Below are 16,216 nucleotides of genomic sequence, written 5' to 3'. Positions count from 1 at the left end.
ACAATTTCAGCTAAAAGAGGTTTAACCCCCTTTAAGCACTTTCCGACCATTCCAAAAACAAAACCAAATAGACCTGAATTAAGTTGCTTAACCTCTAACCCGTCCATAGGTCTTCCTCCGTGTGGTGCTAGCCTTCAATTGCTCACTTGCACAAACACAAAATTCTTTCACCTCTCTAACTATCATGAGGAGGAGGAAGAATCATATGGGTTTTCTAAAGATTGACAATCATCAATGAATTTCATCAAGGGAGGACATTCGCAAACAATTTGTACCCAAGAACTTGAAAGCCTTATTCCAATTGTCATGTCTCAAGAGGAAAATGACGACCTGGGACAGGTTTCATATGCAGTTGAAATAAAGCAATTTGTACTTAATTAGCATGAAGTCTAATAAAGCTGGAGCCGGAAGTTATGCCTCTATTTATTTTTCAACACCCTTGGAGGATGGATAGTGAATACGTGATTGAGGTTGTGCAAACTTTTTTCTCCAATGGTCTTTCAGAACGTAGCCACACTTTTATTGCTCTCATTCCTAAATCAGAGAGTACGGTTTTTGTTCACAATTCTTGCCCATTAGCCAACATGGCAGGATCGACTACTGGAACAAATTGATGGATAAATTTTATAAGTATCAAGATTAGCTGATCATAGAAGCGAGAACTACAACTCTATCAAAAGCCTTTTATCTTCCAATTTTTCTCACTCTGCATTGTGGTCTCTCATTCCCAAAGAATGGTTTTGTGATATGAAAGTCAATAAAACCACATTGGTTTCATTCTTCTGCTGCCCCACATTCATCCAAACACAGGAGAATTCAAGGACAAGCAACATAATGTTCAATTGTAAATCTGTAAGCAAAAGTACTGGGATGTCCAATTAGGTATCAACCATCAACCAATTGCAATACTTGCTAAAAGTTCATTACATATACAGATTGAAAGTAGATCCAACACATCCAGAAACCTGTTTCCTGCAGCTGCTTTTATTTGGCAAACATCTATATGCTTGATGGGATTTGGTGATTGGAAACGAGTAGAGCAGAAATTTCAAGATAATTTGGAAAATATGCTTGCCAAATAGCTGTTCCGGGGATGTTGTCAATAAGAAAGAAAAGGTGTTAATACACAGAATTTTAACCACTTGAGATCAAGTGTCCATTCGGACAACTCCGAATTTCCTCTTCTTTTACTTGGTCCTCTTTGTGACTACAGAGCATTTCTATTACATAACAAGCAGCTCAAACAACATTCAGTAAAAAGAAAAAGGAGAAGTGGGGGGTTGGGGGGGGGGGGGGGGGGGGGGAGTTAATTCCAAGACCAAATCTGATTAAACCAAGATTACAAACACACTAGGTAGGTTGCCTTAGCCCATTTATAAAAATCTAGATACAATCCTAACCTTAATTTTCTTCAAGCCAGACCAGAAGCTTATTTCTTATTTCAATCTCTCTCGCTTAGAAGTTTATTTTAGTCTAGCATTCAGCAAGTAGTTCATGCAAATGTTGCAGCCCAAGAGTATAAGTTGAGTGTCTTCTACAGCTTCTTTTACTTGAAATATATACTGCTGGTGTCAAACTAATCAATTCAAGGGGTAGAATATAACAATCCTAAGTTTTTTAGCACTTAAAATGGTTTCATTCTCTCTTCATGAAATATCAATTGAAGCTTCATTTCTGTGAGCCTTTATTAGAATATTTGACAATCTTTTCACACATGCCCAGCTGCTCAAAAACAGCAGGTGTATGATTTCCTAAGATTCTTCTACTTTTCTTGGGAATAAGTTTCTTCTCAGTTCTCATTCTTATATTCTTTTCCTAAGATTCTCATTGTTTTTTTGCTTTTGAAACATAAAATACTAGCTACCTTGAGCTTGAACACCCAATTCGAGTCAAATTAAAAATAAACTAACAAAAGAACACCAAATCTCTATCCAATACCCAACAACATATTCTACCAGGTCCTAAATCCTAATGACCCCTAAACCCTCTAAAGAAAACACTAGGCCTATACCAATTTATAGCTGAAGTTTTAAACTATCATCAAGAAAGTTAAATTTACTACCAAATCCATTCAAGTTGTTCATCATTTTCATCCCGTCCTTAAATCTAAGAGAAACCACATATGGCACTACAAATTATACTACAATATCAGGACATATCAAGCTCCGATTACAGCCAAGCAGCAATGAGTTGTTACTTGTTATAACATATTTGTATTGGATTAATGTGAATAATATATATACACACATGTGGAGCAACATTGAGTGCCAAAATTAGACAACAATTCTATTCAAATCAACTGGGGGAAGCTTCAATGTTGACCAACCTACAAGATTTAGCAATTGTTGTGATTCCACTCTCAATGTTTTCAATCTACAATCATACACAAGCATATCCATGTGTACACATTATACATCTTCATATGTAAAAAGAATATATGTAAAAATATCCAGCTCAATAATCATTCATCTTATGGGCACCAAAAGGCAAATGTCATAATACAAGCTATATCATATTAATGAAACAAATAATGCAGACCACAAATTCCTATCATGCATAAACTATTTCACATATCTATACAAAAGAAGTCCAATGTCAATAGTGCAAATTTAAAACAGTTTCAATAACTGCATTATTCTAATGAAAACACATGTACCCAAGCAAACAATAAGTAAAACCCAGTAAATTGTTTACAACCAAAGTACATCAAATGCCTCAAAATATTGTTTTAGCTATTTAAATAAATAAAAAAAAAAAAAAAAAAAAAAAAAAAAAAAACCCATTTTCAAATTAAAATTAAGTGATTCCAAAAGTAAACACAACATAGAACATAATCAATCACATAGATTACTAAAAGTCAATTTCCAATAAATAAAGTTACATTTTTTTTTTAAAAAGAAAACCCCATTTCTAACAAAATTATATTCAGAGTTCGGTTTCAAATTTGACATAACTAAACCGAAAAAACAAGCAAACTCAACAATGGGGTCTCTTTATATTTTGAGCTAGTTTACAAAATGATAAAAATAGTCTCTCTTTCTCTCACTCAAAAGACGATGCGGAACTGAGGGGCGTCGGAGGAACTGGCCGGAAGGATCTCCCAACGGCAGGGCTCGAGGTCGTCGGAGACGGTGCAGAATCCGGCGAGAGTGACCTTGTCGGCGGAGGCAGTCACCGACCCAAACTCGAAAACCGTAACGTCGGCGAGGCGGCGAGGGACCGCCACGGCGCCGTTCATCCCGGGCACTTCGGCGGGGCTTTGGGTGGTGGTGGGTTGTTTTGGTTTGGATTCGGATTCGGATTCGGATACGGGTTTGGGTTGCTGTGGCTGTGGGCTGCCTTTGAACCAAGATAGCAAACCCATGTCTGGTTGGATTGAAAATTGGAATTGCTCTGTGTATATGAGTGTCACTGAATGAGCTACTACTTTTTTAATAGGGTTTTTGGGCTGAGAAAACTATGATCGTGTTGGGTTTCTGTCAAATGACGGATATGTCCTTTATTTTTGACGGGTAGTTTTAGATTTTTTTTTAAAATAGGATAGAATTTCAATCAGCTCCATAATTATTATTATTTTTTATTTTTTAAAACTTTTATCGATTAAATTAATTAAACTTATCAATGTATAATTCACATCCTTTTATCTATAGATCATTGGTCTCTTCTTAGTTCTCACCCCCAAAAATAGAGTTAGAGTAGAGTCACATGCTATTAAAAAAAAAAAGGAAAAAAAAACTAGATATTTTTCTCTGGGTGTAAAAAAAAAAAAAAAAAAAAAAAAAAAAAACCACAACGGGTGTGACTTGATGGTAAAAGTCCTCATTCTGCATCCAGAGATGAGTGGTTTGAGCGATAGCTCTAACAAGACCCATGTAATATATGTGGTATTACTCGTTACCGTCACGTGACGGGGAGTCGATGAGCTCACACCGGAAACTCCCTTTTTTATTCAAAAGGAAAAAAAGAAAAAAAAAATATAGCAAATGAAAAATAAGTTTTTTTCTTAGAAGAGAAATTTTAAACTAAAGATTTTTAAGAGATTTAATAATTACAAATGCACTACAAACATGTCATCATTGAATTATATATTGCTTGTTATATCAACTAGCCCATTTTTTTAACATTATTATTTTTTTCTATTGTCCTTTATTCAATGGGAGTTGTAATAATCAATAAAGAAAAAAATGTTATTAAATGGGCAATTTTTTTTTTTTTTTGGTTGGATAAAAATTAAAATGGGCAAAGTTGATATGTCAAGGAATAGAATAAAAAAAGACGTAGATAGAAACGGAGCGTTTTAGTGAAGGAACAGTATGAAAAACAAATAGACGGTTGGTTGCGTAGTACCAGTACTAGTCTCCTCCGACAGAATCATAGAATCCATCACCACGCTCACTTCCTGGAACTGGTCTTTGTCTCTCTCTGACTCTAACAGAAAGCATGAAGGAACAGCAACAGTCCCTCCTCCTCAGCTCCTCCGCTCGCTTCCCTCCTCCTCAAGGTCCCCATTTTCTTTTCTCTTTTTTTTGTTTCCTTTCCTCAACAATCAGAATGATAGAAAATTGAGAATTGAGACTGATATATGGTGGGTTTGGGGACAGGGGTGAGGCTCTCGTACGGTACGGCAGGTTTCAGGGCTGATGCGGGGTTGCTCCAATCGACGGTGTACAGAGCGGGGATCTTGGCAGCTCTGAGGTCTCTCAAGATGGACTCTTCGGTGATCGGCCTCATGATTACGGCCTCTCACAACAAAGAGTCTGATAATGGAGTCAAAATTGCTGACCCAAGTGGCGGAATGCTCTCTCAACATTGGGAACCTTTCGCTGATGCACTTGCCAATGCTCCCTCTCCCCAACACCTCCTCCATGTATCTCTCTCTCTCTCTCTCGCATGTATTCTTCATATTTACTTTGAATGTGAAATGCCCATTTTTTTTTTTAATGGAAAAAGATATCTTTTTTGGACAAAAAGAATGTCATTTTAGCCGTATAGTGTGTGTATTGTGAATGGGATAACATTGAAAATTTACAATTTTCTGTTCATATTAGGTTCCATGTGTATTGAGCTAAATTGGGTCTTGAAAAGAATGTCAATTTTAGCTGTATAGTGTGTGTATTGTGAATGAGATAATATTTTTTCCTGCAAAAGAGTTGAAAATATACAATTTGCTGTTTTTTTAACTAGATTTCATGTGTATTCAGCTAAATTGGGTCTTGGAATTTTTTTTCTGGGATAGTTTAATTGTTACAATAAGTGGGGGTGGGGGGATTTGAGCCTGGTTCTCCTTCGACTAGGCAATGCCACTGAGCTACACAATGCTCTTGGCTTGAAAAGTTTTTGATGTGAAACCGTGGAATGAGAGAGACACAAAGATATCAATTTGGAGAATTTTTTTTCATAATAGTTGAATTGGGTTTCAAGGGTGAGAGTGAGGTTTTTTGACGATTTAATACTCAAAAGTGGGAATGTATGTCTTGATGGGTTTTTATTTATTTTTTAATTTTTTACTTGGAATGCCTGTATTGAAAAATGTACTATGCTTATGTTGTTGCATTGTTTTTGTGGACAGTTGATAATCGAATTTGTGGAGAAGGAAAACATTCCATTGGAAGGAGCAAGGCCGGCCCAGATATTGTTGGGGAGGGACACTAGGCCTAGTGGGGAATCTCTACTTGAAGCTGCAAAACAAGTGCGTAGCCTCTTTCCATTAATAACTATGAACTTTCCACTAATATTTTGGTCATTGTTTCATTTTCTTAAGTTTGATTTGCTTCTGTTTTATGTTCGGTTAAAGGGAATCAGTTCAATTCTTGGAGCAGTTGCCATTGATATGGGAATTGTGACAACCCCACAACTACATTGGATGGTTCGTGCAAGAAATAAGGGCGTGAAAGCATCTGAACTTGATTATTTTGAACAGCTATCAAGCTCATTCAGGTTAGTTTGAGATAAAGGTGAATATAATATGATAATTTGTTCGATATTATGTTGTTTCAGAAGGCCTTCGCTAAGGAGTTTATGTTACTTGGTAGGTGCTTGATGGATTTGATCCCTAGTGGCAGTACATTCAATGAGGTGGATAACAAATTGGTGGTGGATGGAGCTAACGGTGTGGGTGGAGAAAAGCTTGAAGTTTTAAAGAAAATGTTGGATGGTTTGGCTATTGAGGTTCGTAATTCTGGGAAAGATGGAGGTGTACTCAATGAAGGAGTTGGTGCTGATTATGTGCAGAAAGAGAAGGTTGTACCTCGTGGATTTAGTTCCCAGGATGTAGGGATAAGGTCAGGCATCTTTTCGTTGTTGAATAGGGAAGTAATTTTTGATTGCCAACTGTAAACACAAAGATATATATATATATATATATTTTTTTTTTTTTTTTAATTTTTCACCCAAATATTACTTTGAGTTCCTGTATGGCCGAATCATGAAAATTTCCTGAGGAAGATTGAAAATATTTATTAACTTGACAAATAATTTTGTCTCTTGCATATAGATGTGAAGTAAAAGTACTATATTTGTGATATCCATGGAATAAGCTCTGTGATTCTGGTGACTTATTGGAATTTTTTTTTTTTTGGTGGATAAATAACCTATTGGATTGTTCTAGTCAGCATGTCTTTTATATATATATATATATATATATATATATTATGTTTGTAATATATTTTTATACCTCGTTGGTTTGAATTACTGATATTCACTGTAACAGTATATTAGTGGCAAATTAGTTGTTAAATAACTTGAATTGTGATCAAGAACATTGATAATGGCTCTTAACTGATACATTGGATAATTGGCTGCTTGAAAAAGGTAGTTTTGATGGTGTTTTGAGGCAATGTCCATTGACTGTAAAAACTATTCAGTTTGTTGAGAAAGGATTACATGCAAACTTTTTTTTTTGGGGGGGGGGGGGGGGGGGGTGGGGGGTGGGGGTGGTTCTAAATTCTAAGTTGACTGAGGCCACTTAATGTGTGCTGTATCTTTGATGCTTAATAAATATTGACTAATGGGAAGTGGGGACTAATCACATGGGCAATTCTAGTATTTCAGGTGTGCTAGTTTGGATGGGGATGCTGATCGGCTTGTATATTTTTCTGTGCCATCAGAAAGTAGCAGTAAGATTGATCTTGTTGATGGGGACAAGATATTATCTCTGTTTGCTGTTTTCATTAAAGAGCAACTAAGCATTCTCAACAAGGAAGGGCATACAGATGGAAATAGCGATTATCAACCTCGACTTGGTGTCATACAGACAGCTTATGCAAATGGAGCATCATCAGATTACCTTAGAAGGTTGGGCTTAGAAGTTCTGTTTACTCCAACAGGAGTGAAATATCTACATGAAAAAGCTGCTGAGTATGATATTGGGATCTACTTTGAGGCAAATGGCCACGGAACGATCGTGTTTTCTGAATCCTTCGTATGTTGGTTAGAGTCCAGAAATAATGAGCTTTCTTCAGTAGTTAAAGGTTATATCTGATATAGTCTTCATAATTCTAGAAGTGCTAACTTGATGGTCAAGTGATAACTTCATGAATTATTTTGTTTCAGGTTCAGAGCAGCAAAAGGCTGCTTTGAGACTATTGGCAGTCAGTAAGTTAATCAACCAAGCTGTTGGAGATGCTCTGAGTGGGTTACTCTTGGTGGAGGTCATTTTGCAACACATGGGATGGTCAATACACAGATGGACTGAGCTTTACCGAGATCTACCCAGTAGGCAGCTCAAGGTCAATTTCCTTTGTCACCTTCTATAACTTCTATACTTTAGATGGAAGCTAGATGATCATTTTCTTTTTCTGCAGCATATATGAGCTCTTCATAGGTATGGGGGATTCTATGGGGGATTCTATTATTTGAGTGGAACTTTAATTATTGAATTGGTTCAATTATTTCCAGATTAGGGGAGACATCTTTAATTAAGATTAATTTAAAAAGTGGCCATTGTTCAAGATTAATTCTTCAAAAATGATTTGATGATTTCTCGAATTGAGGATATATAAGATGTGTCCTAAACAGCTAAAGGGGTTAAAAATTAATGTTGATAATGCATGTCACTGTTACCCATGGTAAACCTTCTTGTGTGAAATTTTAAAGGTGAAATGGTTTTTTTATTTTTTATAATAAGGTGAAATGGTATAATAGCTAATGTCTATCAAAGCTATTCTACTATATTTTAGTTGAATTCTCCTTATGCATCTTCCATGGCAACATCTGAAATTTTAAATGTAAGATTGTAAATTTTTTTACAAGATCAACTCATCTAGCACCTTCTGTTATAAAATTGGTTATTCACAGGCTTCTCCATGTGATGCATCAAGTAGTTACCTTATAAAGGAAACAGGGGATTAGAAAACAGGGTAAGGTGCATTAACATAGTGTGTTCCAGCTATCTATATTAAATCATGTAGACTTAATATAAGACGACCATAAGGCTGGTCTGCCATGCCTTACGCTCTAATTCCAGGTCATCAAGAAACATAAGGTTGCTGACCAGACTTGTGTCAAAAGAAGAGGAAAATGCATTTTGGTAAATTATTTGCAGCACCGTGAGGACTAGATGAATGAAAGTTAGTGAAGGGGAGTCGTTTAAATTGGTAGAAAGTTGAAGAAATAGAAGGAAAACAAGAAAGACTGGAATGGGCATTGGTCTTGGATCTGTGATATAGCACATTCCACGACCATAGATACGCCAAAATTGTGAAAGGCATGGTTGATTTTCCCTTCTTTTTGCTCTTGGAGGAAACTTGCCTGCTAGAGTTTATATATTCTTCAAGCTTACATCTTTACTAAAAGTGTAATCATTATATTTTTTTTCTTACTTCTAATTCAGTAATTGATGTTTCTGCTGCTTTTTCCCATTCTGTCAGGTTAAAGTTATAGACAGAACTGCTGTTGTAACAGCGAATGCAGAAACTGTGGCTGTGAGGCCCCCTGGCATACAAGAAGCCATTAATGCTGAGACTGGTAAGTGCACATATATCATGTACATGATTACCATTCATGTTCACAACTTGATAATTGATTTGGACCATCCAATTTTTGTGGTTCAACAACCATCTAAATGTCACTGAATGTAGAACAAGACATGATTACACAGAAATTCCCCTAAATGATGACAGTGTGTGCCACATATTAATTTTTTCTTCTTCTTTTTTATGTCTTTGCATGGCTGGAGAACCTTGCATATGTATGGAACTTGGATTGGTTTAATTCTATTTCATGTAATTGTAACTTCTTGACTAACCAATTTTTTGAGGGAACATGCCATGAATGACTGATCACTGGACTTCTGCTCTTTTGTTTTTTAAATTCTTTTTAAATTCATAATGCAGCCAAATACCCTCAAGGCCGATCTTTCATACGACCATCGGGTACTGAGGATGTCATTCGAGTTTATGCAGAGGCATCAACACAAGAAGCAGCTGACAGCCTAGCCAATTCTGTGGCCAAACTTGTGGACCAGTTCCTAGGGTTTAGCAGCTCTTGAAGTCTTCTTTCTAACTAATGTTTTAATTGGAGATTTGTCATAGAGAGTTGGTCCTTAGTTGATGAGCTTGATTTTGATTTAATGTTATTGATCGTTGAATATGTAACTGATTACTTAGAACTATGAGTTGGTAGGAGATATACCTTGATACTTGGGGAACACATAACATGAAGAAGCGTAGACAGCAAACATTGCAATGATTTGGAATGATAGTTATGTATTTATTTTGTTTTGGATTTGAAAGGAATAATTTTTGTATTCTCAATAGCATTTGAAATGAGTCAACTTTGCTTGATATAATCCTTTATAGAGTCCCATGAAACTCTGTCCAACCTTTCCACTATGATTTCAGGTGAAGGTCCCAACTTCTGCATCCATTGGGGTTGAGTGTGTTGAAGACCAAACTTTTAACAATCCATTTAATATGTACGGTTCTCTGAGACTCAGAGACAAATTTCCATAGCATATTGGACTTAAATTTGCTCTCTTGAAACATTGCTTCTTTCCAATTGAGTAAAGACATGTAGATTACGCATACCAAGAAGTATGGTGAACTTCTAAAGTAAGTGAAAACTGAAAAGCATGATGCTTCTCACATTTAAGCAGATCCCACTTGAATGAAACACACAATGTTCCTATAGTTTCTGAGGGTTCCAAACATGTTGCCTGGTAGGCATGAGGAGATTTCAACCTTTCCCTCAAGTATCATAGAAGGCCATAAACGCTATGAGGCTTATGTTGCACTATTGGCTGCCATGGTGCCATGTTACATGCTTCTCCAAGTGCCCCCTAAAAGGAACGTTGACCTAAAATTGAAAACGCATTGCTTTGGTCTAAAAAATAACAACTGTAGTAAGATTGTCCACAGGGACCACCACAGAGATCTTATAAAGAGTTTAGGATTTGCATCAATTCTCTCAGGACAAGACACAGGATTTTGAGTTAACTTTTTCTAAAAGCGCAGTCGGATTATTTTCGTATCTTATTGCGGAACTCCACTTTCCTCAAGAACCCTCACTAATATAGATCCAGAAAGAGAACTGGTGCAGAGGGTTTCAAGGAGACCACATTATCGTTGAAAAGTAAAGAGTTTAAAACCTACATTAGAACATAATTGGTTCCTCAAAGAAGTTATCAAACATTTGGCAGATGAGCTTGGTGTGCATTAAGCTAAGTAAACAAGGCAAATTATTCCCATCATGTTAAAGCAAAATAATTCTCATTGTACTTTCAAGACAAACAAGGGATCCTCTATTTAACAAAGGCAGATTAAGATTCACTATTTGTTTCAATCTAGTTAGCTTAATTAGGAAACTCTCTTGTCATAAATAAGGAACTTGAGTTCGAATTTCATCTTCACAAAAAACCAATTGATGTTTTGGTGTGATGATTATAAAGGACAATCATCACGCCATAGGTTCAAATTTGATTGTGTGTATATATATTGTCATAATTAAATTCAAAGTTATTCTTTATTGGTTATGATAATATTAGTCAATTTGAGTCAATTATCAACAATCAGTCTTTAAAGACTAGTATGGTACACTAATATTACTAATATGGTACACTTATTTAAACTCTTTTTCTTTTTCGATAAATAACTTATTTAAACTCTATTGAACACATACATATCATTCAACATAGAGCCCATATATGATGTTTACACAGGTATGTAATTCAAGAAGACGTACACGTTTGCGTCTATTCTATCAGAGAAAAGCTTTGATTTCTTTGCTGTTGATAAGAACTTCGGTAGAACAAATAAGAAGAAAAGACCATCCCAGAAAATCACATTTCAAGAGATAGCTTCACAATAAAACTACCGAGGGAACAGTTTAGATGGATCAGAAAACAATTCTACAAAGAGAAAAAAATAAAAAAGTACAAACCCAATAAAGAACTCACAAACTCCATAACAATGCTTCAGTAATGCAGTATTGACTGGATGTTTAGATCTCCTCATTATGGCAAACTAAACTTAGCATTTCAGTGAGCTTCTTCTGCTGTATTTCTGTCCACTTTCTTGAAAATACAAGAGATAGAAGAGGCTTTTAACCTATGAATGTCATCAACAATAGAGCCAGTTTTTGCTTGGACTTGTCAAGCTGATGCACCAAAACCAGTAGATAAGAACAGTGACTGCTGAAAAGAGTGCTGTTCTATCTATCTTGAGACAAACTGACTGCCTAAACTTCAATTTAAGTGGATTAACAGCTTTCATAATGGTAGCAGCTCCAATCTTGTGATTTTAACATTCCCTGCAATTTAACCTAAATCAGGTAGTGGAGGGTTTGGTCTATCTAATCACCTAAAAGAAATTAATTGCTACAATTAGATTTTTAAATCTTCTTTTACTGCTGGTGCAAGTGAGATTATTAAATGGAAACCAAAAATATAACTAGAATTTCACTGATATTACTCCATTGCCCATGGCAATGCTATATCAAGTTATACCTCATCAACCTTGATTGATAGAAGGATTCTATGAAAGCATGCATCTCACCAGTTAACTGCCAAAAGAAACCATGTATCACACTAGTTTGTGTTTAACTTAGGGGCGGCAAATGGGTGGGTTTGGACAAGTCATAAATGGATTGGATGTTTAAATACCCATTTATTATTCATTTAACAAAATAATTATTATCCATACCCAAACCTAACCAAAAAATTTTAAGCTAAAACCCAACCTACTCAATTACCCAATTATGTATGTATGTGTATGTGCTTTTATATAGTAACTATATTTTTTGATAATTAGTAAGTAACTATATAAAAGAGAATGAACAATTATATTGAAAAAAAAGAATGTTCAAAAGCCTAGTTTAACAATAACTCATTGAAAAAGTTACATAAGGAAATATATTAGAACCATTATGATCTGAGTCATCACTGTTATAGTGAAAGTCATAAATCTTGTTACAACCATCTTTACCAAAGTTGCAAAAAGCAACTCTATACAGCAAGACAGCTTATCTGAGAATCCATAAAGTTTTAAACTACAATCAAACAAATCACCATTAGGCAAAAATGCTCAAGATCCAGTACAAAAACAAATAAGAGGGAATTACATTTGATGGTTATGCAAGTTGCACATGACCAGACCAAACCTTCTATGACTTCTTGCCAATGTGCTATTTTTTGATAGCATAATTGTCACACCACCCATTTATCTCAATCTCTCCATAGTTCCAACTAAATATATGCCCCTAGCCTAGTCTCCTTTAAACAACCCCCCCCCCCCCCAAAAAAGTTCAATTTTTTTTTTTTTTAACAAGGCATAGCACTTATTCTCAGGTAGTATATCTGAGATGCACAAAAGATAATGAAAAAGGAAAGAAAATAAGATCTAAAAAAATCCAAGAAACAAACAAAGAAGCAAAACCCCTAATTGCTCCGACCCATAGTAACTTCAGTTTAAACACCAAGACATCAATTTCATCAAATTTCCTAGCATTCCTCTCCCTCCAAAACTTTACCATATGTTTCTTTTCTCTTCATCTCTCTTTTAGTATCTAAATCTTTTTTTTTTGAGAAATAATTATAACATGCTGTTAACCCCGCAGCTCGAACCCTTTCCCCCCTAGACCTCCAAGCACTTTGAACATGGGGAGGTGCCAATTTAGCTACAAGGCCTTTGGCTTGTATCTAAATCTGAAAGTATTGGTTTGGATTGATTTTTTTGGGGTACCCTGAGCTTAGACAAAAATCATAAGGTGATACAGCCTCATTTTACAATATACCATAACTGGTACCCTCCAGATTAAAAACATTCAGATCTCTGTCCAGTGTAATGATTTTAGTCCCATTACGATCTGAGTAATCACTCTTGTAGTAAAAGTCAAAATTATTGTTACGACCATCTTTGCCAAAGTTGCAAAAAGCATCTCTATATAGCAACAGACAGCTAATCTGAGAATCCATAGAGTTTTAAACTACAAACAAGAAAATCTCAGTTAGGTGAAAATGCTAAGTTTCACCCATACAAAAACAAATATTAGAGTCGAACACTTTTGATGGTTACATATATTAAACATGACCAAACCAAAGTTACCAAACTGTCAATGACTTCTTACCAATGTGCTGGTTTATCTACCATAAATCCTCTTTGCACATATAATATCAGTCATATACAATTCCTTTCTTTATAAGTTCCAAAATTTATTTTAAAAATAAAAAGAAATAAAGGGAATAACACTTGTACATGGGTAGTATAAAAGAGATATGCATAAGATAAGGGAAAAGGGAAAAGGCTAATATCTAACAATTCCAAGAAACCAACAAAGAAGCAAAACCCCTAATTGTTCTGAAACATAGTAACCTCAATTCAAGCACTGAAACATCAGTTTCATCATATGTCCTAGCATTCCTCTCACTCCAAATACTCCATTACGACATAAAGGAACTTACATTCATAAGCAATGCATAAAAAAAAATGAAAACATGAGTGGTTAGTGTATCTGTCTTTTCTCTTTATATTTCCTTTCTATCTAAATCTAAAAGTATACAAGACAACCTCACTGGTATCCTCCTGATAAAAAACATTCAAAGATCCCTGTTCAGCATAATGTGATCCAAGAACTCACAATGAAAATACAGGAGCAGGCTCAAATGGTAAGATACTGCTATTAAAGATTCAAATGGCGGACCAGAGGTCCGTGTTTCTGATATAATGATGACTAAATTCAAAATTTTATAACAGATCGAAAAAAGAGACACATTACTTTGATAATAATTCATTTTTATTACAGCACAATCTCAAGGTAACAGGTAACGAAAACAAATTTATCGATGCACTTAACCAGAATCAAAACATGGGCATTAATCTTGATATAAAAAGCAAAACAAACAAATCCAAAATTAACTACTAACTACCTAATTACCTCCTCCGTAGTGTATCCTTTATCTAACTCTCAGTAGCAGCCTTTGCACTTCGAAAACCCTTCTTCAACTCAGTAACTCTCTTCATACAAGCCGCCTTCGACTTCCCGGGCACAGCAGCAGCAATCTTCTCCCACCTCATGGCCACATCCTTAGGAAAAGCCTTCAATGCATTAAGCAATGCAATATCCTCCTCACCTTTCCACCCCACACCACCACTATCCACCACCACCCCACCATCCAATTCTCCATCCCCACCTTCAATTCGCCTATCAAACGGCTTCCTTTTCTTCAAAAACTGAGCATATGAATCCCCATCTTCCACTTTCCTCTCCCCCAATTCCTTTGCTGTCTTGATCACACTCTCCACCTTATGCCTCCCTCTAAATGCCTCAGAAATCGCCTCCCACCTCCCCGGTTTCCCCACCGGATGCTTAATCAATTGCTTCCTCAATACCTCAATCTCCTCCTCAGTCCAATCCTTCTCTTCTTCCTCCACACCAAACCCATCTTTACTTTCTCTCCCTCCCCCATTTTTCCCACCCTCCTTCTCTTCTCTCGCAAACCCATTAGCCTTCTCGACCGAAACTACCGAATTCGCATCGAATTCTTCATTCCTACGCGGTTTCTGTCTCTTTTGGGATACCCTCTTATTGGTTTCTTCCAATGCTTCAGTTTCTTGATTTGGGAACTCGAGGATTGGGCCTTGACCGACGCGGATATCACCGCCGGTGACGGAGGCTGGGGCGAAAGGACCGAAGAGGAGAGAGAGGGAGAGCCAGAAGAGGAGAGATCTGAGGGGCTCGGATTGGAAGAAGAGAAGAGAAAGAAGGAGAAGAATGGAGGAGATGGAAATGGTGATAAAGAGGAATGGCTTGCTGGGTTTTTGGTGGGTTTGTGGTGAGTCGGTGAATGAAGAAGAAGAAGAAGGGTTTGGGCGAGCTTGGAAGAGGAACCTGGGCCTCGCGTCTTCGTCCAAGAACTCCATTTTTGGTCAGAGGTCTCGGTCTAGACACCTACCTCAGACTTTATATGTTACTGTTAATAATAACTGTTTGGGATTGATTCATTCTTATAGCTCAACTTCATTTATTTATTTATTTTTTAAATGAAGGTTTAGGGGATCTAATGATATTTTAAAGCTAAAATTTGGGACTTGGATTTACTTTTTTTATTTAGATTTTTATTATACTTCAAAACTTAAATTTTTATTTATGGTAAGATGGTCGTTAACATATTTAAATAAAAATATGAGATTTAATTTAAGAGAATACTCCCTCGGATTTTTTTATAAAATAACTATAAAACTCAAACTATGTTATAGTTAGGCAAGTTTTGAAACAAATTTGGTTTCTAACAAATCGAGTCCAGAGGACTCGATTTTGGAGAGCTTAGCTGGACAAGCTATCCACGTAGGCCTGGAACTTGAGTTCATTAGACTCGGTTTTTGTACATAGAAATCGAGTCTGCTGGACTCAGTTTTTGTTCATAGAAATCGAGTTTTCTAGACTCGATTTTTGTTCATGGAAATTGAGTCTACTGGACTCGGTTTTTGTTCAAACACAGACGGTGTGCATGAAATAACTTAACCCCTGTTTACTCTCCACAAAACAGAGCATACCTCTTTGTGCCATAGGCCGGTCAGTCCCAGTGGCCTTCCAGAACCCAGCTCCAGTCACTCGGTTTGGCCGTGCACTGTTCCTGTATTTCCTGTCCCATGGGCAGTAGAAATACCACTCTTTCTCACCACTAGCCGCCAGCTCTTTTGAAGAAAAAATTGACATGGTAACTATTTATTTGGTTCACTATTCATCAAAACTTGAACAAAATCATAACTACAGAAAGTTTATC

The 16,216-nt window shown here is 36.2% G+C and overlaps 3 protein-coding genes across 3 annotated transcripts; 1 reads left to right on the top strand and 2 right to left on the bottom strand.

Moving 5' to 3' along the window:
* Positions 1-2,813: 2,813 nt before the first annotated feature.
* LOC126710051 (uncharacterized) lies at positions 2,814-3,456 on the bottom strand. The gene has a single exon (XM_050410427.1). The coding sequence runs from the start codon at positions 3,362-3,364 to the stop codon at positions 3,047-3,049; it is 318 nt and encodes a 105-aa protein (XP_050266384.1). The 5' UTR covers positions 3,365-3,456; the 3' UTR covers positions 2,814-3,046.
* An 860-nt stretch (positions 3,457-4,316) lies between these two features.
* On the top strand, positions 4,317-9,787 carry LOC126710049 (phosphoacetylglucosamine mutase). Its single transcript, XM_050410425.1, has 9 exons — positions 4,317-4,501; positions 4,602-4,867; positions 5,570-5,689; positions 5,795-5,937; positions 6,033-6,281; positions 7,051-7,469; positions 7,552-7,727; positions 8,868-8,964; positions 9,333-9,787. Exons 1-9 carry the CDS (start codon positions 4,441-4,443, stop codon positions 9,485-9,487), a joined length of 1,686 nt encoding a protein of 561 aa, XP_050266382.1. The 5' UTR covers positions 4,317-4,440; the 3' UTR covers positions 9,488-9,787.
* A 1,373-nt stretch (positions 9,788-11,160) lies between these two features.
* LOC126710050 (transcription factor MAMYB) lies at positions 11,161-15,419 on the bottom strand. Its single transcript, XM_050410426.1, has 2 exons — positions 14,368-15,419; positions 11,161-11,745 (listed from the first exon to the last, which is right to left on the bottom strand). Exon 1 carries the CDS (start codon positions 15,351-15,353, stop codon positions 14,391-14,393), a length of 963 nt encoding a protein of 320 aa, XP_050266383.1. The 5' UTR covers positions 15,354-15,419; the 3' UTR covers positions 11,161-11,745; positions 14,368-14,390.
* Between the last annotated feature and the right edge of the window lie 797 nt (positions 15,420-16,216).

The sequence above is a fragment of the Quercus robur genome, chromosome 12, assembly GCF_932294415.1.
Source record: "Quercus robur chromosome 12, dhQueRobu3.1, whole genome shotgun sequence".
Lineage (NCBI taxonomy): Eukaryota > Viridiplantae > Streptophyta > Magnoliopsida > Fagales > Fagaceae > Quercus > Quercus robur.
Note: the sequence above shows the minus strand (reverse complement) of the source record. Positions and strands in the feature narration are given on the sequence as shown.

Excerpts from the sequence above, each read along its gene's own strand:
- LOC126710049 (XM_050410425.1), top strand. The coding sequence starts at position 4,441 with ATGAAGGAACAGCAACAGTCCCTCCTCCTCAGCTCCTCCGCTCGCTTC. Across the intron at positions 4,868-5,569 it reads CTCCCCAACACCTCCTCCAT|TTGATAATCGAATTTGTGGA; the intron begins GTATCTCTCTCT and ends TTTTGTGGACAG. Across the intron at positions 8,965-9,332 it reads AGCCATTAATGCTGAGACTG|CCAAATACCCTCAAGGCCGA; the intron begins GTAAGTGCACAT and ends TTCATAATGCAG.
- LOC126710050 (XM_050410426.1), bottom strand. The coding sequence starts at position 15,353 with ATGGAGTTCTTGGACGAAGACGCGAGGCCCAGGTTCCTCTTCCAAGCT.
- LOC126710051 (XM_050410427.1), bottom strand. The coding sequence starts at position 3,364 with ATGGGTTTGCTATCTTGGTTCAAAGGCAGCCCACAGCCACAGCAACCC.